Source organism: Phallusia mammillata, chromosome 8 (assembly GCF_965637545.1).
Source record: "Phallusia mammillata chromosome 8, kaPhaMamm4.hap1.1, whole genome shotgun sequence".
Lineage (NCBI taxonomy): Eukaryota > Metazoa > Chordata > Ascidiacea > Phlebobranchia > Ascidiidae > Phallusia > Phallusia mammillata.
This window is the reverse complement of record NC_137259.1, coordinates 17,590,023-17,616,054: the sequence shown is the minus strand read 5'-3', so window position 1 is coordinate 17,616,054 and position 26,032 is coordinate 17,590,023. Positions and strand designations below refer to the sequence as shown.

Sequence of the window (26,032 nt, the reverse complement as noted above, 5' to 3'; positions counted from 1 at the left end):
TAGACGTGTGATTTATCACTCCTATATATCTTAGTTTAGATCTTCGAGGGTGAAAACATTGGTCTGTCATTATGGGCCCTGAAGCAAGCTAATGGCCTTACGTCAGAATAAGAATTTACAAAGTCGGAGAATTAGAACTTGTGTGATGAGAATGGATATAAGTACGTTTTAATGTGAACTAATTTGTACATGATTGCTAAAAAGGAAATTCCTTCGTTGGAAAGTTTACCCAGAATAATCGGTTGACATTTAAAACCATCTGCACTTTGAAATCTATGTGACTTTTCATCAACGGTAATCAATGATCTGTTTTTAAAAATACATAAGACACAGACTCGGCACAGCCTAGCATTGAAGAATTTAGTAGAAGCTTTTGATTTGAGCATAAATCTTCTACTTTAGAGTCTTTTAAAAGTAAAATGCAGGAACGCTGTACCCATTTAGTTCTAAACTCGTTGGAACTACTAGTATCTTAATATTTGTTCCAAAAGATGGCAAAAAACGATATAAACGACATTTCCGAAGATTTTTGTTTGAAAGCCGTTATTTTGCCTTGACATTAATTACACAAAGTCTAATCCAAAAATTATGGCAATCCCCACATAAATTGGAGTGAAAATATATGTAAACTTTTGAGTAATGAGTTAAACGGTTTTGGTTAAAGAGAATAATGCGATTCGGTAAATATACATCGGGTCGCAATTGTGTAAAACCGTGACATTTTGATAAAGATCGGCAGGCGTTTATTTGACAAAAGGACAGTCACCTTTCTCGAGCCTGCAAAACATATAGGCACCTTGCAAAATGCATAGCAAGAAATCAGATTGGTGCTTCAAGATGTGATGATTGCACAGTGGTGCAGGCCAACTTTCTCTTATCTGATGATGAATACTTAAAAAAGGTGTCCCTCAGGGATCAATTTATGGCCATTGACCTCGCCTCGACTTACGTCTGTTTTGCTAGGTCTGAGAGCCTGGCAGGTGAATGCAATCAATCCTAAAATCGTCCAAAACACAATAGGCAACATGCCAAAGCAGTAAAAGCACTACTAGTGTGGTAACTTATAATTGGAATTAAATAAGATCATGTCAGTGCAAACTATTTGGGTTAAACATATATGCCTTAAATACAATGTAGATGACTACAGGCCCGTTAAAACATACAGTTTGTAGCTTGCTAATAATACGGTTGTTAAGAACATCTGCAATTCTACTCGCACTCGACCTGTGTATTCTAAATAGCAACAATGTTTCAACCTTTTGACCTTTCAAACTTGTATTTAAATTTCAAGCACTAGCATTTTCGGTGACGTGCATTTATCATTGTTGACATTTCTGTCAAAATCATTGCGTCATGTATAATCCAAGATAACCGCCACCTTGTCCTGAGCGAAGATTGTGATTTTCGCTTTAAGACATTTCTGCAAGATGCGTCAGCGTTTGTCGCATTTTGCATGCAGTTGTTTACCCCCAAATGCAGTTCAAATGCCTAGTTTGCGGACGTGTCTTCGCCCACATATTCCATGTAAACGATGCTCTTTTGTGGCAGATATTATCAAGAGCACGACTTTTGTGGGCAATCGAAACGAGCTTAGGTTACAATCGAAACTGCTTGTTTTACGTACCACGCCATTTACGATAAAGCTTCATGAGAAATTGGACCCAGGCTTGTGATAAGAAGGCTTAGTAATTGCGCTTCAAGTGGTCTATTGGTGAAATAAAGATAACTGTGCACGTTTGGGCTTTCGTGTTTCAAAATCCACTGCTTCAAAACATGTACGATAATTTTTTTATGAGTTTAAGATTGAGGAATCTTGCTTTAAACAAGGTTTAAATACAAATTGACCTAGATATTTGAAACACGCTTATTTTACACTTTTTATTTGCAGTTTTATTGATTAATTATCGTGCAATTTATCACCCAGAGCGTATATTGGTCACAATCTCATTTTTATTGAATAAAACGCACGAAAAAAAACTAAATTCGATTTGAATAAAATACTTATGATAACTAAAATTTCAATAGTTTTAATTTCAAATTTGGCCTAGTTTGAAATAGATTTTATTTGCATAGAATTTTATGCTGTTAATGCATAATATGTAATTTTAAAGTTAAAGACAAACGTTTGATGTTTGTTACTTAAATCTACCATCAGTCCGCATGGCGATTACACTGTGAACATTTTTGTTTGCTGCAAAATGCACCGACACATAGCAAACGACCGTGCAATCATGAAAGTAGATTGTTGTCAGTTTTTGCAAGGTGAAGGTTTCTTTCATGTTGTAACGAGTTTTTGCGTGATACGCTCTTTAGTGGGCGGAAATGCTTTCAGTCGAGATTTCTTGATAACTAGCGGGGAGATAAAAGATAAAAACCTCGGGCTTTTTGCTGACGATCTGCGGGGTTTGATGCGTCATGAACCGGTGGACGGAACAATGCCACGACCGGCAATTTACCCGCCATCTGTATCTATTGAAATGGCTGCATGACCTTATCGTTAATGGTTTTTGTCATGTTTGGGCACGATTCTGACGAAAGCTCGTGTTTCATTATTTGCTCGTTTGCGAGAAATTATTTTCCAAATGTGTTGGGATGATGTATTGCCTAACGAACAATGCAACGGTCTATCCACTTGCCGAAATCTATAATAATAGATTGTTTTTGCATTCGCTAAAAGGTAGGTTTCTAGAGATGCCAGATGTCCTAATGTGCAAAGTTGTTAACATTAAAGCTATCGATAGCAAAATGTTTTGTTAGTAGATAGTGCTTGCTTTCACTTTCAAACACGGTTCTTCTAAATGTCAGGGTTTGCGTTAGACTTGAACGTGACTTGTTAAATGTGGCACAGACAGAAGCTTTATTGTCAACACTTCCAGCATTTACATTCTAATATATGTAATCACATGTAGACTCCTATACTCGAATCTGTTTAAAATGATAATTACGAATATAACTGCCCAAATAGACGTAAAACGTTACATGTCTTATTGTTCAGAAAATTCGTTTTAAACCGTAATCATTACAGCACTGGAATTTTCAATCAACGTCAATTCCAGTTTACCACGTGTTCGATGCAATTGCGCATTCTAAAGGTCGATTTTATAAAACGCAAAACATTGTGGTGAAACAAGGATTAGATAAGCCACGATATCCGGCTACGAGATTTGGGTTTTCGCTTCTCGGCACAGTTCCTGCATATGTATGTTGCATTAGAAACTAAACGTGATGTAGGGGTTAGACCACGACAAGTTGTTCCGTAGAACTTTGAACCACAGAACGACGCAAACACACAAAATTAAAACCAGATGAATTTGTTTTTTACGTTTCGTGCGCTGTTTTTAGTGGGTTGTGCAAGTAGATTGCTACAGAGTTGTAATTTGGACCGGGTTTCGGCCGTGTTAGGGTTTAAGTTATTTAAAACAGGTTTAATTCGGACTTGACTTTACACTCAGCATCATTTGTGTCGCAATTTCACCAACTCTTGAGCCTAATTCAGTCTTTTTTTTAAATCGGGTTTTACTTGTCTGATTTGGTAATAACTAATAAAACTTGTGGCAAAAAACTATAGTGTGTTTTACCAACCAAACATTTCTTTCCGCAACCAATTACAACAGGCAAACACAATTTTTTCAACTCACTACAAGTAAAACTTAAATTTTCGTACCAAACTTTTCACACAGCACAGTGTTATAACACTCTACATCTAGAATTGAAATTACATCATCAGTTTACTCATGATCCCGCTATATCAGCGTGGCGCCCTGGGGCTGTTTGCATCGTAAATTCGACGTCCGGAGCCTAATTTCCCAATTGTTGATACTCCAGCAAGAAAATTCCTTATCTTGGAATCCGACCTTTCAAGGCATATGATAAAGCAACTCATATCACCTCAACGCAAACGATCCGCTGCCCTTTTGCGCACGATTTCTAGTGGTTAGATTGTATGCCCTAAAACGGAAGACAGTGTTTTGTTGCATTTGTGCTAATTATAGAGTGTTTTTGATGCAATTTTTCACACAATTTATGTGCACAGATGATGAGGTAAACAAAATATTGTATAGGTTTTAATTTCATAGAGAGAAATCGTTTTTGTAACAACTTCTAACATCTTGAATGTTTTAAGTCATTTGTTCAATATTTACAGCGACAAGGTTTAATTAAATAGATCGTTCCTAACCAACAACAGTTATGTTTGCCTTGTAAAATGTTACATAGACTTCACAACAACTAAAGTGTAAGAAAAAGCATCAACTGGGTTAAGGATACTATAAGCCCGTGTTTTGAGACGACTTTAGATCTACAAACTTCTAGAGAAAAATGCGAACATTGCATTTAGTTTTTGCATGAACGTATATCTGCTACCCGCAGGAGGGCGCCAGATGCTTAGGCATATGCGACATATGCTCGTTAGCCAGATGATGGCCTACGATTTATTTAAAAGTTTAAAAAGGAATCATGATCTGTAGGCGCATACAGTTATTGAGGTACGAAGTCTGCATTTAAAACTCAAAGTAAGTTTAATGCACTAGCAACCTTTGAGTTCAGCGGATTGGCGAGCCCCGATTAAAACACCAGTGTTTATTTTCCGCCTTTGGGCGTTTCTTGTTGCTACTGAACACTCGTAACGTTCTGCACCAGTTACACAAACCTTTCCATCATGCAATCGTGTATCTTTGAGGTGTGTGTGGTGATGGGCTTTCTAAGGTGGAAATGCAAGGACTTTAAGACTGGTATTGCTTGCTGATTTAATGCCTTAGAAAATATGGCAGTATCAGGATTAAAACGATTTTAAGGCAAGTTTGTTTGTTTTTGGTTTTCAGTAATCCACTGCCTTACTCCCGGTGCGTTTAACTGCCGCTGGGCGTTGGTGACAATTTTTTAGTTGATCGATAGCACCGTATCTCTTCGGAAGGCGCTCTTTTCTATAAAACAAATACCGCAATACAATACACAGACACAAAGGCCCTTGCCTGTTAACCCTATGCCATATACATTACAAATAATCAGTAAATATTTTGTTTTGTCACCCAAAAATCCCGAAAAATCGTTTTTTCTGCTTTAACGTATTAGATAGCCTTTTTTCACAGACAATGCACGGAAAAAAAGATCTCTTTATGATCCTTATCTAAAAACATCTTAATTTGACTGTCAATGGTCCTTTTTTTTTCAACGTAATGGTCTCCGAAAATATAGATTTTTCCCTTGGCATATTGGAAAAAAGCCATCAAAAATCAAATATTTTCTTAAAAACGAAAAATACCACAAAGCTAGTATGTTGTAAATAACACATAATAGCAATGCAGGTTTTTGGCATTTTTAGTTGTCACAAATTGTTTTAAAGTGTTGAACCATGCGTTTTCCCACGTTTATCGCCACGCTTTCGTGAGTGTCTTGAAATTGCGTAACATCGGGCATCTATTGGTCTTGCCTTATCACATTCCAGCTTGACAGCAACCCAATGCCACCGGCAAACGACTTCCACGAATTTGATGCCGATCATCTCAACAGGTCTGGTGAAGCGAAATTACGCCTATGCAGTGAATTAATAGGTGCTGGTTACGGCCTGTCTCGATCTGTGACAGCTACGAGGCTGTAAAATGTCGAAGGAAGATTAACCGGGTTTGCAACCGTCCCGAGCCTTAAATACAACCGCTCCTTGTTGAAGATTGCAGGAATAATGTGATTTAGGCTTCTCGTAATCACCGCTTTTAAGCTACGTAGGTCGTTGTTGCGTTATTTGATATAAAACCTGATTAATGAATTGGGCGTAAGATTGATGGTAGACACTTCAAAAATCGATTGTTCTTTGATTTCTGGCTGAAACTTTATCTGCACTTTATTATTTAACTTTGAGATGGAAATTCAGTTGTATTAACATTCTGTTTCATGAATTACTACAAAAACGGTTGATAATAAAGCATGTTAGCCTTTATACCGGTACATGCCAATTTATTTATCCATAGAACGTCAACAGTTATATTGGACTGTAGGCAATTTTTTTGACCAGTTTGACATTTTACAAAGCACACGTTTGTCCATCTCAATGTTTCTTAAACGTTTTTTCTTTAAAGTGCACCTACAAAAATTTCGGGGCACACTGTTGATATAAATGTGGAAAAATTCATTTTTTGCAATTTAGGAGTCGAATTATTTAAAGTAACTTTTCCGTTATCGTCGTGTGGCTATCTTTTAAGAACCACTGATCTATTCGCTAAACTTCGTAACGAACTGGTTGAACCTCCATGTTGCAGGACTTTTACACAGCATAGCATTGTCATCAGTTGGTCGCTAGCTACGGAAAACCTGTTAGTCTGCGACGACGATTAAAAACCACAAAAACAAATTTAAGATGCCCAACTCGATAACCTTGTTACTGTGCCTCTTCCGTGAGCAAACATCCCATGGTTAAACCGCCGTTTCCGTAGTACATGACACATCACAAGTTCACTTGTTGTTGTATGATATCACTAAAGGACTGAACTAACATGAGTTGGAATTCACCAGGGGTTAAAGAAATTAGGCGACACTGTCCACGGTGTTATTTACCCTGATAAAGGCGACCTGTATAGGATGTCAAAACGTTGGTATAAAAATACAATTCCCAGAAGAGCTCTAAAATTTGTTATTATTAAGTGGTTGAACGTTTAATACGCGAAACATTACATCATATTTGTTAATGCACGGTTGGACAGCGTAATAAAACGTTACGACACTTCTATTTAACAGCAATGTGATATATATTTTTTGTCCAACACAAAATGCCTTAGACTAAGAACTCGTGATGTAATGAATAAACTTGGGCAGAGTTGTAAACGGGCCTGAAATTGGAGCCTGATCCCGGCCCAACTTATAACTCTGAACTAGGGGCCTTGGGTTTTTTTTGTTCTTTGTTGCACGTTAAAACGTGTATATTTTTTTTTGGCAGCTTAGTTTTGGCTTAGTACATCATGACTATTTTGTGTTGTTCCAAACTGTAGTCGATTTTGGTAATGGGAATATAGTGAAGCCTTTACAATTGCTGGAAATTTCCTCAATGCCCGTTCCCTAAATTGTGCGTGCACTCCTGCCGTTCCGGGGCGTACATGACAGCTGTCAGTATAAATAAACCTTGCACTCTAAATGCAAAACGTGAAAGTTACCAATTCGCAGTACATTTGCGTTATGTAACATACCCAGAAAACACGCCTTTAAAGTGACATAAAAGAGTAAAAAGATTAAACGGTGCCACGTGGTGACTTGAACTCGGATAACTTGATCAACGGGCAATTATTTGTGGCTACAACGCAATAAATCGCACGAAGGTTGCGTGCGAGTCTTGTCGAGCCCAAATATTCGCAATAAACCGACTTGGCAACTTGGCAAAAGCAAAAACCTGAAGGCTGACGCCCACTGGCCAGATAAACTGCAAGGATAAGATTTTATCTTGGCTTGAAACGTTGAAATATCAAATGCACGCGTGTTGGGACTTGTAAAACAAGCTGTTACGTTCGTAGAATCAACCCAAATCAAGCAATGCCATCTTAAACGGCCCGGCCAAGCGCACATGAACTATCAGACCACAACACGCTATCTTCATACCACTGTAATGGCTCAATTGAAATAGCATCGGTTGCAGAGTTACACGACGCGACATAATCCCTTAAAAGCGACTTGGGTTGACTTTTGTGGCCTTCAGCACGTGTAGGCAGCAGCAATATGTCGCGTGCAAAGAACTCAGAATGTCATGTTAAATATCAGACTCGTGCGACATCTCCAATGCAGCAATCAATAAACGAGTCACTTTCGTACTCTGCGGTATCGTTTAAAACTGTTTTCGAGTCGAAATCGTGTCTGTCGTTGGCCTTGGTGCGTGACAATTTGGTGTCGTATGATGAAGGTGCCGAATTGCGGCAATGTGTTTCGAAATTTCGCACCCAAAAGGAAAATTGGAATTGGTCGGTTGTGGAACGCTTATCGAAACACGTGCATATATTTTTTGTCGTATTATTACTTTTGTGTCAGTACAACTATTTAAGACAGTTTTCTAAGTTACACAACGTTAAGCTAAATATGCGTTATCAATTTTATGCAAATGCCATAGCGTTTATTTATTACCCACCAATTGTGTCCTTCACTTTAATTCGCCCCATAATGTTTCAACGTTGCGCAGCTATTTCCGACTAGGTGATTGTTCAACGCAATTGCATCGCTATCTGTTCTTTCACCAAACGAAATAAACTCAACTCAACCCGTAGTAAGTTATTGATCAACAGGGGTCATGGTAAACCTTACGTTTAAAATTTTTTAAATATATTTTTGTAAATAATATTTTTAAATATATATTCTTAATAACCCACTTTGATGTTGTACCTTAGATTAACATTTTTATCCATGAATGTCTACGTTTTTCAGTTTTGATCATCAGTGCTCACGACGCAGTGGTCCGGGACTTTTTGAAGCATGCCGATGAATATAAACACCAATCAGGTGATTACGCTTACGTCGTGGTTGACCTCAACAACAAACTCGGCCCTAGACCGTGGGAATGGATTTTACCGAACGGTTCCAAAGCAAGGGTAAGTCTAGAGTTTTAGGTTTGTTTTTTGTTTATCACCTTGTTAGTTGTAATACTGTATACCTTTATACTTTATATACTGATCTGTTCAAAAATTCTTCTAATTGGAACCTTTAGGAGACAAAATGTACAAAATATATGCAAGACACTTTCTGCCCCCCTTTCGAAGACTAGTCATATATAGATAGGACCCTCATTGGAATCTAAACTAGAGATTCGAATACAATACTTATATATATTTGATACTCATAATCTAATATGGATTTCTGGGGTCCCTTTTTACGAGTCATTTCAATCAGGGTTATACCGTCCAAATAGCGGAATGTATATGACATAAGTATGCATAATAATCATAAATGCGTCACATATCAGGGTGTTTCAACAAACAAAAATTACTTCGAAATTTTGTGCACAAAATGTTGCAAACAGTTACGCTTTACATGTTATTTCACGGTTCAAGCAGCACCTTGTGACTTGCATCTACACCAGCAGCAATGCGCCTAAAATAGCTTCTTGACCGGGTTGGAATGCTCCTTAGCTTGAGAACGATACCGATCACGGTAAATAACCAACTTCATCGGACCAGATCATCGAATATTTTCGCGCAAAATGAATTCAATCGGAGGTTAATTAAGGATTTTCGAATTAGTTCAGCTCTCTTAATCCGGACTTGCAGGATGCGATATTTTGTTGCATAAGATTATTTGAAATTTTGAAAGTAACGGATAAAATTTCCAAGAAAAATTACTGACTACTGAGAATTTGATGACCAGTTCGGGGACGCCCAGAAAAATTTGAAATTCTTGTAAGTTTTTGCACGCAACGCTTTTTCAAAGCAGCGATATAAAGGATTTAATTAAAGTACAACCGAGCTTAAAAGGAAGATATTCTCTCTTAACTCTTAAATAAATGTTTTAACAATATCCTAACTAAAATTTTAACAGCTTTTCAAATAATCACGGCGTTTACTTGAGGCCCAAAAAACTCGAAATTATAGTTGAATTTGTTTCACTTAAAATCTCTTTCCGCTCAAAATAAATTCCAAGTTGCAGAAAAAAAAGTAAAATTAAAACTTCTTGGAGTCTAATTACAGGTTGCGTTCATGATTATCATCTTTGCGTTCGTTTGTGATTTCTTGGAAGCCGAGTTTAAAACGGTTCGTTGGTTGACAAAGCACCATCTTGATCAAAATCCCGCCCAAAATTAACTCACAAACGATATGTTCGCATACAAAACAGTTTGCTAAGTAAAATTTCGCGCAGCACGTGCTGAAATCAAAAGTTTTTATCTTTGATAAGCCGAATGCAGAGTTGCTGCAAATCGAGCAAAAAAGGTAATCGTTTCCAAGCGAATGCAAATATCGCTTCGGGATTTAAGTTCATTGCTGCAAATTTGCAAATTTAGGGGCTACTGTAAAACGCAAGCTGTAACTAGCAACGCTCTGTGCTCAAACAAAAAAGGAAAAGACAAGATTTGATTCAAACCCATGATCTCATATCTTGATCAAAACTTTGGTTTTCTCACTAAAAAAAGCAAAGCCTGAATCCGACTTAAAAGTTTTTGAAATTGCAGCAGAGATGATTCTAAGTGTGAAGTCAGGCCCGAATCAAGTCTGTTTTTTTCAAACTTAGGCCGACTACCCGACTCGAAATACCAAGTGCAGTTCAGTCCAGCTACTACACGGAGCAGAAAAGGTCCCAAAAAATTTCCACCGCACACTGTCCTGGGCTAGTAAACAAACCATAATTGCTACTTAGGCACGTGCGAAAATTATTACAGCGAAAGGCACCACGATGTGTCAAGCCCTTCACAACGTAGAGTGTGGTCTAGCAGCAAGTCTTTACCACGAGGACTGACTTGCGTGCGACAAGTCAACGCTAATCCGGTGCGTGCGTCATTCGGTCTCCGTCGTTCACCCCATTTTGTGGACGAACCGCTCAAGAGGACCAAAGTTTATTTAACCGGTGAGCGATTCGCTCCATTTATCTTTGCCCGGAGCCAAAGCCGGCCAGCTGCTCAGAGTGGATTCAACTACTCAACCCGTTTTTGGATACTGACGTCCATAAGCATTGGTCCTATCGGTCAATTTTGATGTTTGATCGAACGCTTTGAGAAACGGCTTTTGAGATTGAGTTTCAGTAACTAAACGTTTGGTGAAATGTTGCTTTAAATAAAATATGCGTAGGATAGACCTAACACAAAAATTGGTTGATTATTGGCAAGCCCAAGCATTTGAAACAAAATGTGAAAAATTGCTACTTTAGGCTAATTTGGACAACATGAAACAGCGTGTGTCATGTTTTGCGCATTGTTTAAACTTTGCGCTGTTTTTGCCAAGTTATGGAGCGTTTCCAAATTTCTTTCGCTGCAAATGCTGAACATAACTATAAACAATAACTGTAGATATTGTGAAAATAAATTAATTCCAACCGCCAGAGGCTCTAATCTTCCCAAATTGAAGATTGAAATCTCTATCAACATCCACGGCTTAATGCGGCCAACCTTTTACTTGCAAATGTTTTGAATGCCTTTGTGTTGTTGTGCTGCAAAGGGGGTAAGCAGCACAATATGCCGCCGGCAATGGCGATAATTAAAATTCGCAGCGAAACGGTCGGGCGACAAACGTCCACAACAAACTCTGTTTATTTTCCCTTTACCTCGATTGAGCGCCTTAGGCAAGCAACTGGACATTATGACCAATTAGCCGGTCCGTCGGGCAGTGACTTGCGATTTTTCCTGCGAAAATTACTCGCAAAAGGCGCAGAGATATTTTGCACTTTCTGGAACCTTCTTGATTGACGCAGGCGACAAGCGGTACGCGACGCGACGTGCGACAAGCCTCGGCCGCAGAACAAATAAATTTGCCCTGTTAGTTGTGACTCCAACCATGCGAGTTTTTCCTCTCACACTATAAGCTTAGCGGCGGTATGACGCATGTACGACATCTTGACTTGTTGTGACAGCGGCTCACAGCCCAGTGCGACAGCTCAGGGTTCGTAAGTCCACTTTGCAAATCCTTCTTCGGTATTTCACTGCCATACTCCATTTTATTTCACAATTGCTGTCAGTCAACCAACGAAAAGTTCATGATACGTTCAAGCTAGGGGTGCACCTTCCCTTCAGTTTTCACACTGACAAATAACAAGTGTTTTGGAGAAACGGGGCTAACCACTAAATCTCTACAGTACATAACTGCTATGGTACAACTACTGAACTCAAAATATTGATATTTGTGATTTATGTTTGCAGGACGAGAGCATGAAAAAGGCGTTAAAGAGCGCCCTGATCATCACACTGAAGCAACCGCATTCTGAGGAGTACACGAATTTTGTGGAAAACCTTAAAACCAGACTGGGAAGGTAAAAAACACAAATCAGGGATATTCAGAATTCAGAATCTTTTAAGTATCAAACGATAACTGAAAATAAGAAATAATTAATCAGTGCGTTTCAACAAATATAAGTTATAATCCTTTTTCGTCCCTATAATGCGTTATATTGGTTGATTGGTTTGTGCAGAAAATTGCGTTTAAGTCCATTTTTTTTAATTTTCAAACTCGACTTTCAGGGACCTAGACAGTTCCTTGGATGCTGAACTTTCGAAAAACGTGGCCAAATTTCTCACTGAAAAACAACAAAGAATGTATGGAGCAGAAACCGTTGATGAGTACTTCCAGGTAAACCAAAATTTAATTTGTTATATTCTGCAAATATGTGATTTCAAATTATACTAGTTTGTAGAAATAAAACGTGCATATATTTTTCTTACATTATAGAAGTAGAAGTTTTTTTTACAAATGTAGAGGGCCCCTCCCCGCCTCAACAAGTAGAAGTGTTTTGACCATTTTCTTCAAGAATAACTTAATTAAATCTATTGAAAATATCTATATACCAATAGACAAGAATTGCTTGACAAAAATCTAGGCTTTGGCACATCAAAACACTTTTCTATGCAGAAAAATCAGTTTCCCGCTTATTTTCACGATTCTCTCCTGATGGTGGCGCACGTGCTCAACCAAAGTCTTGCAGTCAACGTTTCAACTTCGGAAAAATCGCGTGTAAGCAACCGTCCATGCTCCTCAGGAAAAGAACAAGCTATTTTCCCGAACGGGACTTTTCTTATGAAGGAATACATTGTAGGAAAAACCTTTAATGGTAAGAATTGGAAATCAAAATGTTGTTGGGATTCTGGGTTTAATACCTAATGTGTTTCACCGTATTTAAACCAAAGGTCGGATTTTAGTGGAAACACTTTTTAGCCCTTCTGAGAATCACATTTAGATCCCGAAAGCGGCCTATATTAAAAAAATCAAATATGCATGCTAGAATACGAATCCCCTAAATTTTAAAAAAATATGTTTTTTTAAACAAAATCCATGTATTTAAATTACCGAAGGGGCTCTTTATGCCTGATCCAAAACCCTCCAAGCAAACAGTTTTAAAATAAAGGGTAATTTCGTTCGCGAAAAGTCAACACCACATTCGTGGCATGATCTTGCAAAGAGAACAGCAATTGCGCCCATAAATTACCCATCAGTCTGACCCACATCACGTATAATGCCAAATTGGTGCTCACGAAATTCTCAAGCAATATTTCGTATATAACCGTCCCAAGCTGTGCTGGGATCAAACACCGTGTCAACACAATCAAATATTTATCCGTTAAAAGGCGCGCTAGCATCACGTTTTTTGATTGACACTTGTTTCGTGTTACCCAGTCAGGTGGGACGCCTAAATCCTGCTTACAGGTTTGATGATTTTTAGTAGTAAAGTTCGTGCTTTAGTACGAAGGATCAATAAACGATTAGTAGAAACTCGATGGGTTGGGCTTCAATCACAACCATTACCTTATCCGTATTTTTAGCGCCGCGCTCATCTGAACGTGACGGAGAGATGCACGGCGCTCCTCCATTTAGATGAGAATGTATTACACACTGTATTGCACTTTGCTCCAAAACAAGCACGTTTCTGATATAGTAAACCCACTTTAAGTTGAATCATTTCTTAGTCAAACTGTTTTTTTGATGGCTTATGGACAGGAAAACAAACACTTAAGTATTTTAGCTGTTCTTATTTGACTTTTTCGTTATAGGCCAAGCCCTCAGAGCATATATATGTTACAGTATTTTCCATGTTTAAGTCTTTCTGTAGAAGGTCAAGGTCAAATTTTCAGATTTACTCGAAAATTTGCTATTATCTGTGTAACTGAATAGATGTTGTCGTTCCAAGAAATCATGTTGTACCAACTAGTTTTTTTTCCCTAAAAGAGTCTTTTCTCCACACAACCCTTTACACAACGCAACTAAATTGCCCTTTTTGAATCGATTTAAACATTTCAATAGCTTCATAGTCAACGAAAAATCGAAGTCTAGCTTTTTGCCCTCACACAAACAGGCAAAGCGCCAATTGACTGCATTTTACGCCAGAAACAAAACAAACAATAGGATTAAACGCAAACCTATGTAACCTGTCAATTCCTACATGAGATGTTTGTTTTCACAGACTGTGTCAGGCAAGGGGCAAACTCAGATCAAAGTAGAGTCGTTTTTGCGGGATTAATACTATTTTCTTGACCTGAATATCGGTTGCGTCAGTCGTACTTTTGAAAACAGTTAAATTCGTTTTCTTTGACCCACATCGATACTTTATAAAAACTTAACAACTGTGTAAAAACAACACCAACATTTTCGATTGAAAACGTTTTAAACAAGGGGATAACATCTTTAAATTTGTAGTTTGTTTGTGGTGTTTTTGTCTTTTTAAAAAGTTTTTGTATCATTTTAGAAACAGTATACACGCAAAAGGTAATTTAATTAAAAACATAACTGCCAGATAACTTGTGTATACAGATAACATCATACATACAATAAAGCATGTCGCTTTTTACGTCTATTTGGGCCGTTATTTTCACCATTAAACGTATGAACAGATCCGTATATAGTGTTCCATCATACATACGTTTCGGCAATTACTGTTTTGTATCCTTCCTTGTGCTAATTTTCATCTAAGACATTTGTTTAATACATTTTGACACGTTAGAGTTGACGAAACTCGCTTAGGAACACGCTTTAACATACCATGTAAGCAGCCTTACTACCTGGCCCTTATAACGCACGGAAACACCACAAAATACCTTTCTACCCTGTTTGTTAGTAAGCTTTCAATCCAGGCTGTAAGCCAACGATTATGCTGATTTAATTGCATTGGTACGGGACCACATGTTAATGCAGGCTTTCAATTCGGGCTAAGTTGGCAGTAATCTAGGTTAATTTCTCTGTGTTTGTTGCTCTACAGGTTATTTGTTATGCATTCACGGCAAATTAATGCACATGCCTTACTGATATCCATATAATCTCGTTATATTAATTTGTAGTTGGCATATTTTGTGAAAAAATGTATTTGACCTATATGTTGGCACTTGTATATAGGTAATGTCAAACCATGAGAAAATTCTCAATAGCTTTAGCTGTTGAGCAACCACAATTGGTCAAGTGATTAACATAGCAATTTGACCACATAACGGTAATAAATTATAGGCCAAGGTCTACAAAATCATTACATCATGATGTGACTCGTTTTTTTCGAAATCAAACTGTAATAATTTCTATGTAAATCAGTCATACACTTACATAACAACAATCAACTACGAGGTAACGCATAAAATCATAATATTGTCATGTTATTAATTTAACAAACAAACGCAGCTTTTCTAAGAACACACACATAGTTTACGATAGAATGTTGTTATGTGTAGATTTCAGGCGAAAGCGTTAAGACTGGGAATGTTTAAAAAACTTCTCGCTAACAGATATGTGGTGTGGCAAACACAAATCGAACTTTGTTCTGTTTTTACTGATCCGTATCGCTAGCTCCTGACAGACGTTGCTGTAATCGAAAAATCTGTGAAAACGATTTGCTAAGGAGAGGTTGGAGACGGTTATGCAATACAAAATTTATCTGCTTGCCAGTTTTGTGTGGAAATAGGAAGACATGTTTTGATTGATTACCTGGGGTTTATTTTTTGGATTTTCCTTTTAAGATTATTGGCTTTAGGGTGAAAGAGTGATTACACTGAGCAATAACAGACCCTCCAACAGGCAATTTGGTCATTGACGATCACTGTTTATGACAATAAATCATGGGAACTGAAGTTGCCAGTTAGGCGAAGTATAAATATTCCATGCAGTTTATCGACTAATTCTGTTTCTTCGAAAGCATTTATATATATATGTATTCGGAGTTGGGCGAAACGTTCAATTACATTTGATGTAAACGCACGAACGTAATTTGTTATTGCAGGTGTAACTGGGAAAATTGTGATGGATAAAGTTGGTGATCGCCTCTTTGATTTTTCAATCATGGGTTACGACCCGAAGCAAGGTGAGTAAAAACAACACGTTATACAACATTTAAGTTGACTTAAGTTAAGGTGGCGAAAAACATCGTAGCAGAACAATTCAGCTGAAAGATTCACCAGTCTGAAATAGTTGCGCAACGTTGGGACGTTACAATATACCTGCTGGTGGTGTAACAGTTCACTCATTTAGTGTTACCTACTACAGAAATATTATACAGAACGAACAGGTTGCAATCTTTTTAAATTGTTGTAAGTACGAAGCAATTTCAAAAACGAATTAGATCTGAATCCTTTTAATCATGCATAAAAATATATGCAGTGGGCCTTATTAGGTACCGTAGATGGCGAATGCGTTGCGGCCAAATCGTTTTCAATGAATATCGTCGTGTTACTTTACCATTTTATCTGGTTACTGAACCCTTAAGAATACCGGCTTATTAACAAAAACACGAAAAGAGTTTCTTAATTTGTGATTTGATTTCATAGATATCTTCACTGAAATCGGCAGTTACGACGCCACCAAAGGGCGCTACAGCGAACTACCTGGTAAATCAGCTCACTGGCCTTCTGGAACTGTGCCAAAAGATGTTCCTAAGTGTGGATTTAACGGAAAGAAATGCATTAAAGAAAGTAAGTTACAGAATAATAGCCCTCAAATGTTGTGAACTTCTGTGCTTTGAAACAGTGCACTTTAATAATATATTAAATACCTGATGTTCAAATCATTTTTATAGGACTAACTGTGATTGAAGCCATCGTTATTTCAATCGTATCTCTCGCTACAGTTGCTGTCATCATATCGGTCAACACATACAGGTACTTCTTGTTCACAACGTCCTGTTTACATTATTATAGATAGTTTAGGGCAGGAGATTGGAAATCAGCTGTTTAAATTTTTTTGCAAGTTTTAATTTTTTTATATGCTATAGACCAAATGGTTCATTAAACAAGTTGCAAATATGTGCTAAAGGCGCACACAGATTCCCGACCAAGACAACCAAACACAGTTGAAAAGAAATTGCAGTAAAATGTTGAAATATCAAAGACGGATAAACCACTTCAAAACTGCTTACATTTCAACACATTTGTAGGCAAAATACTTAACCTCTGTAGGCTGAAACAGTAGACCAGGTCAATCTAGTTTGCCCCTTCATATAAATCTCATGCCTTTTCCTAACTATGTTTTAAAGTTGTTAACTTCTAAAACCTCTGAACTGTGAAGTAAAAGAGTTAAAAATGAGTAAAATATCCAAAACAAAACCATTCACAGGCGGCACAAACTTCAGAAGGAACTTGAAAGCCAGCTTTGGCGAGTTTACTGGTGTGACGTTACGTGGCCTATTGACCCCAACGGGATCCTCGGGGGTCAAATGGACGGGGACATAGGAGTGTTTGGGGATGTCCCTACTGACAGTGACCCATCCCTGGGTGAAGTTATTTCATATTACGTCCCTTCTTTGTCCCCTGCCGTCGCAGCGAAGCGAGCACACAAACGTAAAAGAAAATGGTCGTCAAATTCACGGAAAAACGAGAGAGTCTGCGAAAACGAGGTATTGAAGTTTTGTAAAAAATTTTTGCAAAAGATCCATAAGAGTTGAGCCATAGATCTGTATAAACAACTCGCGTTGGTACTTTAGTGTTTAAGTAGCAAACCTTAGTCCTTTATAGGCAACAAGAAGAACAAATTATCGTGAAAACTAAGTTCTTAATAATGAACTTAAGAATTAAAACACCATAGACCTATTAGTATTTTAGATAATATTCAACCATATTTGAATATTTGTCACTAATAGACCAGATTTGTTTAATCTTTTTATTGCTTGCTAATGCTTTAGCCGTACTAATTGAGTAAATTTGTTGCATATTTTGTTATTACTCTCTGAAAGTCAGCAAGGTTACTCATTTCTGTGAAAACAAACCACATTGAGAAATAGAAACGCACCTTAAACAAAACCACTTTTTCAGCGAAAAACAAGTGCGGGATCGTTGATTAGCGAAAAGCCGTGGGGTGGGGTCACCACAACTGCCGTCTACAAGGTTTGTATTTATTCCATGACGTTAAGTTTAAAGTATTAGTTACTTAGAAGCATTCTCTACGGGCCTGATTTTAAATTCGGTTCATTTGTGCCGCAATTTGACCAACTTTTGAGGACCTGTTCATGCTTGTTTTTGTTTAATCGTGTTGGGCCCGCTTAAAACTCTGGTTCAATATAATCTTCCCTCAGGCCCAACACAAAATAGGCTTATTCAAAAAGAATTGATCAGAATGTAATTTATTCTTTTCCAATCAAACGTACTCGTCGTGTATCAAAACTAACAAATTCATTTGGCGTACCAAGCTCCAATGCACTTTGCTTACATGATACATTATTGAACTATAATAAATTTGTTAATGAGTTGTTATGGTTCCCAGCAAAGAGAGACATTTTACTGTTTCCCTAATAAGCTATTTTTGCAGGACAAAGTAGTGGTCGTCAAGTTATCCAATAGAAGAAAAGTTGAACTTACGAAGAACCTTATGATGGAATTGAAACACGTGAGTCAAAGTTTTTATGTTTGTTGCAGCATGTCTACATTTGTGTTGGATAAATCTGTAACAGAGTGTACCTCGAAACAAATCAACGCATATCGAGGTCACCATCTTACTTAATCTCCTTAGTACAAAATGCATAAAATATTAGGCTTTATTTTTCAAATACTTATATGTTAGGATATTGTTTTGACACAGACTTTCTATTCGTATTGTCTTGCACAAAAACAACACATGTTAAAGGCCAATGGTAGATATGATTGAGTTTGCCATAAATTAATAATAAGTATTTCACTATAGCAAAAATAACTAATCAGCCATGACGCTGCAAAAAATGGTTTTGGAAATACCGGACTGGCAATTATAATTTTCTGAGAATTCTAATACTGTCACTGCAACGCGCTTATAGGTAGGTTATTCAGTGTTTCGTGCCCACCGCTGCCTTGCCCCGGGTTCGCCAAGGCCCTCGTCAATGTTTATGTGTATTTACGAATTGGGTAAGAGCATTTGTGCCCGCAAGTATAGGTGCTAACAAAATGGGTCACAGGCCTGATTTGTCAGTGGCTTTTATTTCCTGTAAGGTTATAAGCTTACCAGAGAGAAAATCTTTGAGGTTTCAAGCGGGTTTAAAAGCAAGAACTGTTTAGTAATCAAGTTACCTGTTCCTTAGTTTGCATACTTCGAAAATAATAACTTTGGAAAATTCGTGAAAATTTGTTTAAATCGTTTAAAGTACGTTTGAAAGGAAGTAAGTTGACTGCCGTGGCCTTCACTGATGATGGCATGAGCATTTGCCGGAATGTTTGAACAATAATGCATGTAGCTTTTTACGTCCGTTATTTTTTATCATTAAACTAAGTTAAAATTGTGTAATTTATCATTTTACTTAATTTTTCTATGGTTGACTGCGTGAAGCTCGTTCAGGCGTGTGTGGAAATGTTGCTGCTGTTGCCATGATTGCCAAGCATTACTGTCTAAGCTTTCCGCCACAAGATATGATCTTTATGTGGACTTTGGCCTGTCATGCACAAATAACAACACGAAAAGTCTCCAAGAAATGCGTTTGAAATGCGACAACCAGGGAGAAAATCCACAAAATCGTTGTTTACCAACTCACAAACCCGCACCAAGGAGTGTTGAACAACGCACCTAAGCAATGTATATTAGCTCCATATACGATGAGTCATACATATTATAGAGTTGCTTGTTTGAATCGTTGCAGCAGACTTACTTGGTTGGGCTTATGTGTTTTTGTTAAGCGATCCGTTTTGAGAGGTTGTTAGGTTCGTGTACATTGTTCCAAAGAAAAATAAGTTGTTAAGTTATGTTATTGTCTTATTCAAATAGAATCATAAACATATGATTAATAAACATAATAGTAAAACACACATACAACAGTTGACATATTCAAAGTAAACATCAAGTCAACTGAGCAGACTGAGTGCAAGATCATGTAAGTTGCGACACATGGACAAAATCAGTCATGCTGCAACTTAGTCAAACATAAATAAAAGAACAACTCATTTGGGGACAAATTTAAAGTAAACATAAACCATTAACCCGTATCTTGTCGTCTCGCATTTTTTAACAGTTGCGTTTAAGATTGGTTTGAAGCAAAGTGATTGATCTGGAGCTGATATTGGTTTAAGTCAGCCGTCTATAATGTTGCAAGATCAGCCCAAATCCAAACATACAACATAGGCATCATATTTTTAGAGATTGCAATCTGGTTCACGTTGAACTGTAAAGCGAACATGCCTGGAGTTCAAACACCAAACAAACAATGCGAAAACTGATCGGGAGTGTAATTTATCTAGACTTTGTTATTTTCCAAAATATTTGCCATTTCTTCCCCGAGGTTATGTTTTCTTTGCCCGTTGTGATCACAAAACAGTTCGCAAACGTGCAACTATTGAGAAAATCGTCGGCAATGATTTTTTGTTTGACTTTCATTCAAATGTTAATCCCTTTAACCGACAACAAACCTTTGGTTGTTTTGAGTCAACATTGAAAAGATATTATCGCAAAAAGCACTCCGTCAATAAAACCTTCCGTATGTTGTTCTTCCAGTTGTGTAAACATTTTAAAGCAGCCACATAATCGCAAGGCGTTTTACCTTTTGACAAAAAGAAAAACAAAACAACAACTCTTGGTAAAGGGTTTCATTCAGTGTTAGTACTTCGCAAAAATCAGAAAATTATCTTTGTGTACTGAGCTGTCATATTAGACACCTGTCAATCAATTTCTGCTTCGACGATAAGAACCAGAAAATCGAGGTAATCATAAGTGAGAAGTGCAAAGTCCACAAGAGTTTGTGCACTTCTGAGAAACAGGCACTCCCATATACACGGCTAGTTTTTGATTTTCCCTATTAGGTTTTCTCTTGAAAAACAAAATTTTATTACGCTCATTGAAAAATATCTGTAATTGACTTCGTTCAATTAACAGAAGCAAAAATAAAAAGTTGGAAAGCGATCTTTTCTGACCAAAGTTAGAAACTGCTAAAACATGTTTTGTTGCATCAAGCATTGTCCAAAAATAACATTGTTTTTGCTAATCTTGGCTCCTAGGCTGCATATCAAAAGGATAAATTCTAACTAGTGTTAACTTGCAAACCTAGAAATCGTTTGTTTGTTTGTTTTCGAACAAATTTCTTCATCTTTTTTCCAAAGTTAGACACCCAAATCTTCTTTAAACTAAAACAACTTATTTCGTTTCAGATGAGGGACATCACTCACGATCATCTCACACGGTTTGAAGGAGCTTGCATTGAGTGGCCTCACATTTGCGTTCTTACTGAGCACTGTCGGAAGGGGAGTCTGAGAGACATCTTACTCAACAAAGAGCTGCATCTGGATTGGATGTTTCGTGTCTCACTTATGATGGACTTGGTGAAAGGTGGGAAAAAGTTTGTGTTGAGTCATGTTTTGCGAATTTGTTCATTTTTGACCGACTTTGTTTCGTTGTCAAAATATAGTTACTTTTGTTTATTGCATAATTTTGCCGAACAAATTTTGTTGTTTCAAACCTATGCACAGATCTGTTTATAATTCTAATTAGGAATATATGTGCCCAGATAGACGTAATAGCAACTCAGTTGCCCATTTTCGTAAGCTAAAAAAAATTATTGTGCAAAAAAGAAAGAGGGATTTTTTTGTTCAAAATAGACCAAATGGGTAAACAGTGAACAAGAGAACGTAGATTATGAGCTTTCCACAAAACACTTCCCACAATCACATATTTTAAATTTCATTTGCATTCAACACAATTGCAACACCAACCAGCCTTTTTCCCAACTGCCACTCAACACAAATTCTATGAAACAACCCAAATGCCGCATATCAAAATCAAAATCAACATCAACAATGCATTGACCGCATACGACAGCCTTCCGACTTACATTGGTGTCATCCGGTATTAACTCGCAGATTACATACGATTTCTATGTCCAGGTATGTGTTTTCTTCACGGAAGCGCACTTCACTCGCACGGCAACCTGAAGTCGACCAATTGCGTGGTAGACTCACGTTTCGTCCTGAAGATCACCGACTACGGCTTGGCTTCATTTCGAAGCACGCCAACCTACGGCGACGACAAATACTCCGAGAGTAAGTACTAAGGGCGTGGGTTCGAATCCCGCAACGCAAACCTTCGTTTTTAGTTTTCTAGATCAAAGTTTAGAAGATAAATAATTCTATTTGAATAAGACACTAAAGACGTGTACATATTTCGTCTATGATTTAAGTGAAATATATATGTATCTTAATAAATAGCAATTTGCTTTAGGCATTATTAAAGTTTACAGTCTGATAAGTAAGGCAGAATATAAATGTGTTTTGAATATGAGCATAGGCCGTTGTACTAAATCAGAGCGTAATGACAAAATCGCGGTATTCCTAATTGCTAAATTTTCACTATTTAGTGGTAAACAGCAATCCACAATTTTTACCACCTATTCAATTCCATATATTCGTTTACAGAGAAACTTTGGACGGCCCCAGAATTATTGCGCAGCTCTGGCCGACAGGCAGGTGGAACCCAAAAAGGCGATGTCTACAGCTTCGGGATTATTCTACAGGAAATCGCTTTGCGCAAAGGAACGTTTTACGTCGGTGGGATCCCCCTATCTTGTAAAGGTAAAGTTATGACATAAGTGAAATATGACAAATACAGTATAGGTTTCCTGATTTAAGGGTACGTGATCAAGTATTGGCGCGACGCACACAAACACACACCAATATTTCCTAAGTGTCTCGTAGGAAGTTAGATGGATGTTAATATTTTGTGAAACAATATTTGTCTTCACACTTGTTTACAGATACGTATGATGCTGCAAAAGCGACATATGTATGACATAATGTTTTTCATGAACCTTAAACAATATTTACCTTATTTAAATCGCCTTATTTAGACTATTAGTGCGGTTATAACTTTAACTGTTATACTGCTTTAGGTGAAAGTGACTGTAGACATTTTTGGAAAGTGTTTAATTTTTTAACTTACATAAAGTTAGCCACACACCTAACGAACTGAGAAACAGTGAAACAGACAAAAGTTTTCGCAGCTTCAACGGCGTTGTATAAAAAACTACCTGGATTAGAATATGTAACAAGTAAACGATTTTGTGCGAAGTGTAACTGCATGAAGGCACCTTAAAGAATCTAATTTGTTAAAGGTACAATAATATTGAACCAAAACAGCCACATACCAAAGTCACATAGGAGACAATTGCTAACGGCACTACTATTCCTTTTGATGGTTATTCACAACAAGGGACCAAGATATTTCCCCAAAACGTGATAATTTTCACTTATATAACAAAAATCTGCACGACTAATCTTGTGCAATTTGTCTGATCGTGAAACAATGCAGATCTTGATTTGAAATGTCAAAAATATTTATTCATTTCCAAAACACATCACCATTCAAACTAAAGTCACGACTGTTAGATAAACTTTAACGGCTTTTACACACGTATCGGTATTTCCCACAAGTTCAGGAAACTTTTCCGTGATTGCGGGATTAAACCGTTTCCGCTATTTCCCTAGAAATCCTCTGCAAAGTTCGCAATGGTTTCCGACCACATTTTCGTCCTCTTATCGACTACTCGGCATTGGGTGAAGATGTATGTGGGCTGATGCAGAGATGCTGGCAAGAGGATCCCAACGAGAGACCCGATTTCACACAAGTTAAGAAGATTGTCGAAAAGTTCAACAAGTAAGGATATAATATTCGTTAAGTTCAAATACTGTTTAAAGTAACTGACTGAAAGGCAATGTCTGGCCGATTATGTTCGATGCCACAACTGGGCATACACCACAGAGGAACTGGATACACAGTGGCCCAGAAACTGCTTGCCAACCAAAAGAGATATGGCTGTCTTAAAACTGTTGCATATTTTTTGCAACAATGGTTCAATTATGTAGTTTTCGTTGTTTAAGAACAAAATAAGTTGTGTTTGACCCGAGAAGCAGTAACAATTATAGATGGAGACTAAAGATTTAATTGCTGACAATCAAACAGTTCAAACTTTTAAACTTCCATTCACAAAAGAAGATATGCGATGTAGTATCGCAGAAAACAGACACACTTCTATGGGAATGTGGACCCAAGTTAAAAACCATTACTTAAAGAACAATGTCGAAAATTTCATCCAATCACATTTCTCCCCGTTGTCATGTGACATACACATTTTATGACGTTCACAAAATGCTTCGCTTCCCTAAGCAGCAAAGTCATGGTGATTTCGTAAAAAGTGGCAACACAAAAAAACGTCTTTTTTAAAATATTTAAAAAGCGATCATAAAAATACCACCATATTGATTCATTATAACCAGGCCTGTCGTTTGAAAATCACCTGCGCGTAACAGATATGACTTTGCACAATCAATTCGCGTAATTATTGACCGGATTTCGTTCTGACTTCTAACTCCTCAGCAAAATTTCCGTTGGCTCAAGTCCAGCGAAGTTCCGTTCTCACAATAATACACCGCTTGTTGTTCAAAACCTTTCGGAAACAAACAAACCGCTTCGTGGATTTATATTGCGCTCATTTTGCGCAATGCCGTAAAATTTCACGCACACTCATGGGCATTTTTAGTACAGATTTCCTGGTAAATGCAACTGAAATAGCTGTTCAAATTGATAAGAGCCGGGTAGTGTGATAAGTTCCGCGAATTTTTAAATCTCCAGCAATGAGTCATTTGCCTTTAGGCTCTTTAGACCCGGCATTTGCGGCCCAAACAATTATTCTTCTCTTCAAGCACCGCTATCAGAATGACCTTTATACGACCAAAGTAGGCTAAGCCTCCACAATGTTGTACTTTGTGAATGAATGAAAATCAGCAGTTAAGCTTGCTAAATGATTCCACTGTATTTTAAACGTTATAAAAATCATGAAAATGGTCAATTTCTTAAAACAAATCAACACCACGAAAATAAAAACGTAAGAATAAGTCTTTTTTATATTTGAAAAATCCATGGAAGGAATTAATTAAGAAAAGTTATTTATGATCAAATACTGCACTGGTGAGATCTTATAGTTAGGAACAGTGTGCACTGTCTGCAGGTTCATGTTGATGCTTTTACAAATCACACTTTTTTGTAGAATAAAAGGAATCTTTCCACAGCAGTTGTCCAGTTTTGGGTATTTAAAACAGTCATGTCTTAAAAGTCGTAACAGCTGCTACCAAAATCGCAAAAAAGTTACAAACAATTTTTCACAGAAATTTCATATATTACAGTTTAGCACTATTTCAAACTTATGATCAGTATTCATTGTGTAAACTGTGTTTTTGTCGCTTGCAGAGACAACCCAGGGAATTTGGTGGAGAATCTTCTGCACAGAATGGAACAATACGCGATCAATCTGGAAGGCTTAGTTGAGGAGAGGACTGCAGCATACATGGAGGAAAAACAGAAAGCTGACGAGCTACTCTACCAAATGCTACCTGTGTAAGTTTTATCACATCAAACCATTTGAGAGAGAAATGCATGCTGCTTAAGCTTAAATGGTATCTTCAGTTCCTTATTCAAATAGAAATTTTAAAACGCTTCTTTGTTTACAGACCTGTGGTTGACCGCTTGAAACGTGGAGATGCTGTACCTGCTGAAGCTTTTGAGAGTGTTACTATTTGTTTCTCGGATATTGTCGGTTTCACATCTTTGTCCGCAGCATCGAATCCTATGGACATTGTCAGTCTACTGAACGACCTATATACATGCTTCGACGCAATCATCGACAACTACGATGTTTACAAGGTAAAGAATACAATTTGTGTATTGCTTAAGCAGCATGCATTAAGTGCTATCAACAAGGTCTGTCCACAATGTCAGATTCGTAAGTAGCGGTTGGATTTTATTAAGTCGGTCTTTGCCATTTTCGTGTTGCTTCGAACTTACGACAGTATAGGCTTCTTGACAACCAGGTATTGCCCATTTTAGTAGTGGTCAGCCTTTTTGGCATAAACTAATCACCACTTTCTTGGTCTTTTGACTTTTATTGGTATTTAAACTTGTAGAATCAGCAATTTCGTTGCTTAGCGGCTAAAGACTTGAATGAATCTTATGTCAGTTGATTTAAAGTCAGACAT

The 26,032-nt window shown here is 37.4% G+C and overlaps 1 protein-coding gene across 1 annotated transcript in view; it reads left to right on the top strand.

Moving 5' to 3' along the window:
- The window catches only part of LOC145204341 (atrial natriuretic peptide receptor 1-like), a 47,321-nt gene that overhangs the window by 16,816 nt on the left and 4,473 nt on the right, over nt 1-26,032 (top strand). The window contains exons 5-20 of the mRNA XM_080076852.1: nt 8,392-8,555; nt 11,804-11,913; nt 12,122-12,230; nt 12,510-12,708; nt 15,853-15,933; nt 16,397-16,540; nt 16,645-16,726; nt 17,181-17,460; nt 17,876-17,947; nt 18,369-18,446; nt 21,161-21,338; nt 21,893-22,048; nt 22,421-22,576; nt 23,489-23,657; nt 25,248-25,394; nt 25,508-25,700. Of these exons, the coding sequence (XP_079932978.1) occupies nt 8,392-8,555; nt 11,804-11,913; nt 12,122-12,230; nt 12,510-12,708; nt 15,853-15,933; nt 16,397-16,540; nt 16,645-16,726; nt 17,181-17,460; nt 17,876-17,947; nt 18,369-18,446; nt 21,161-21,338; nt 21,893-22,048; nt 22,421-22,576; nt 23,489-23,657; nt 25,248-25,394; nt 25,508-25,700 (2,318 nt within the window). The remainder of the gene's footprint in view (nt 1-8,391; nt 8,556-11,803; nt 11,914-12,121; nt 12,231-12,509; nt 12,709-15,852; nt 15,934-16,396; nt 16,541-16,644; nt 16,727-17,180; nt 17,461-17,875; nt 17,948-18,368; nt 18,447-21,160; nt 21,339-21,892; nt 22,049-22,420; nt 22,577-23,488; nt 23,658-25,247; nt 25,395-25,507; nt 25,701-26,032) is intronic.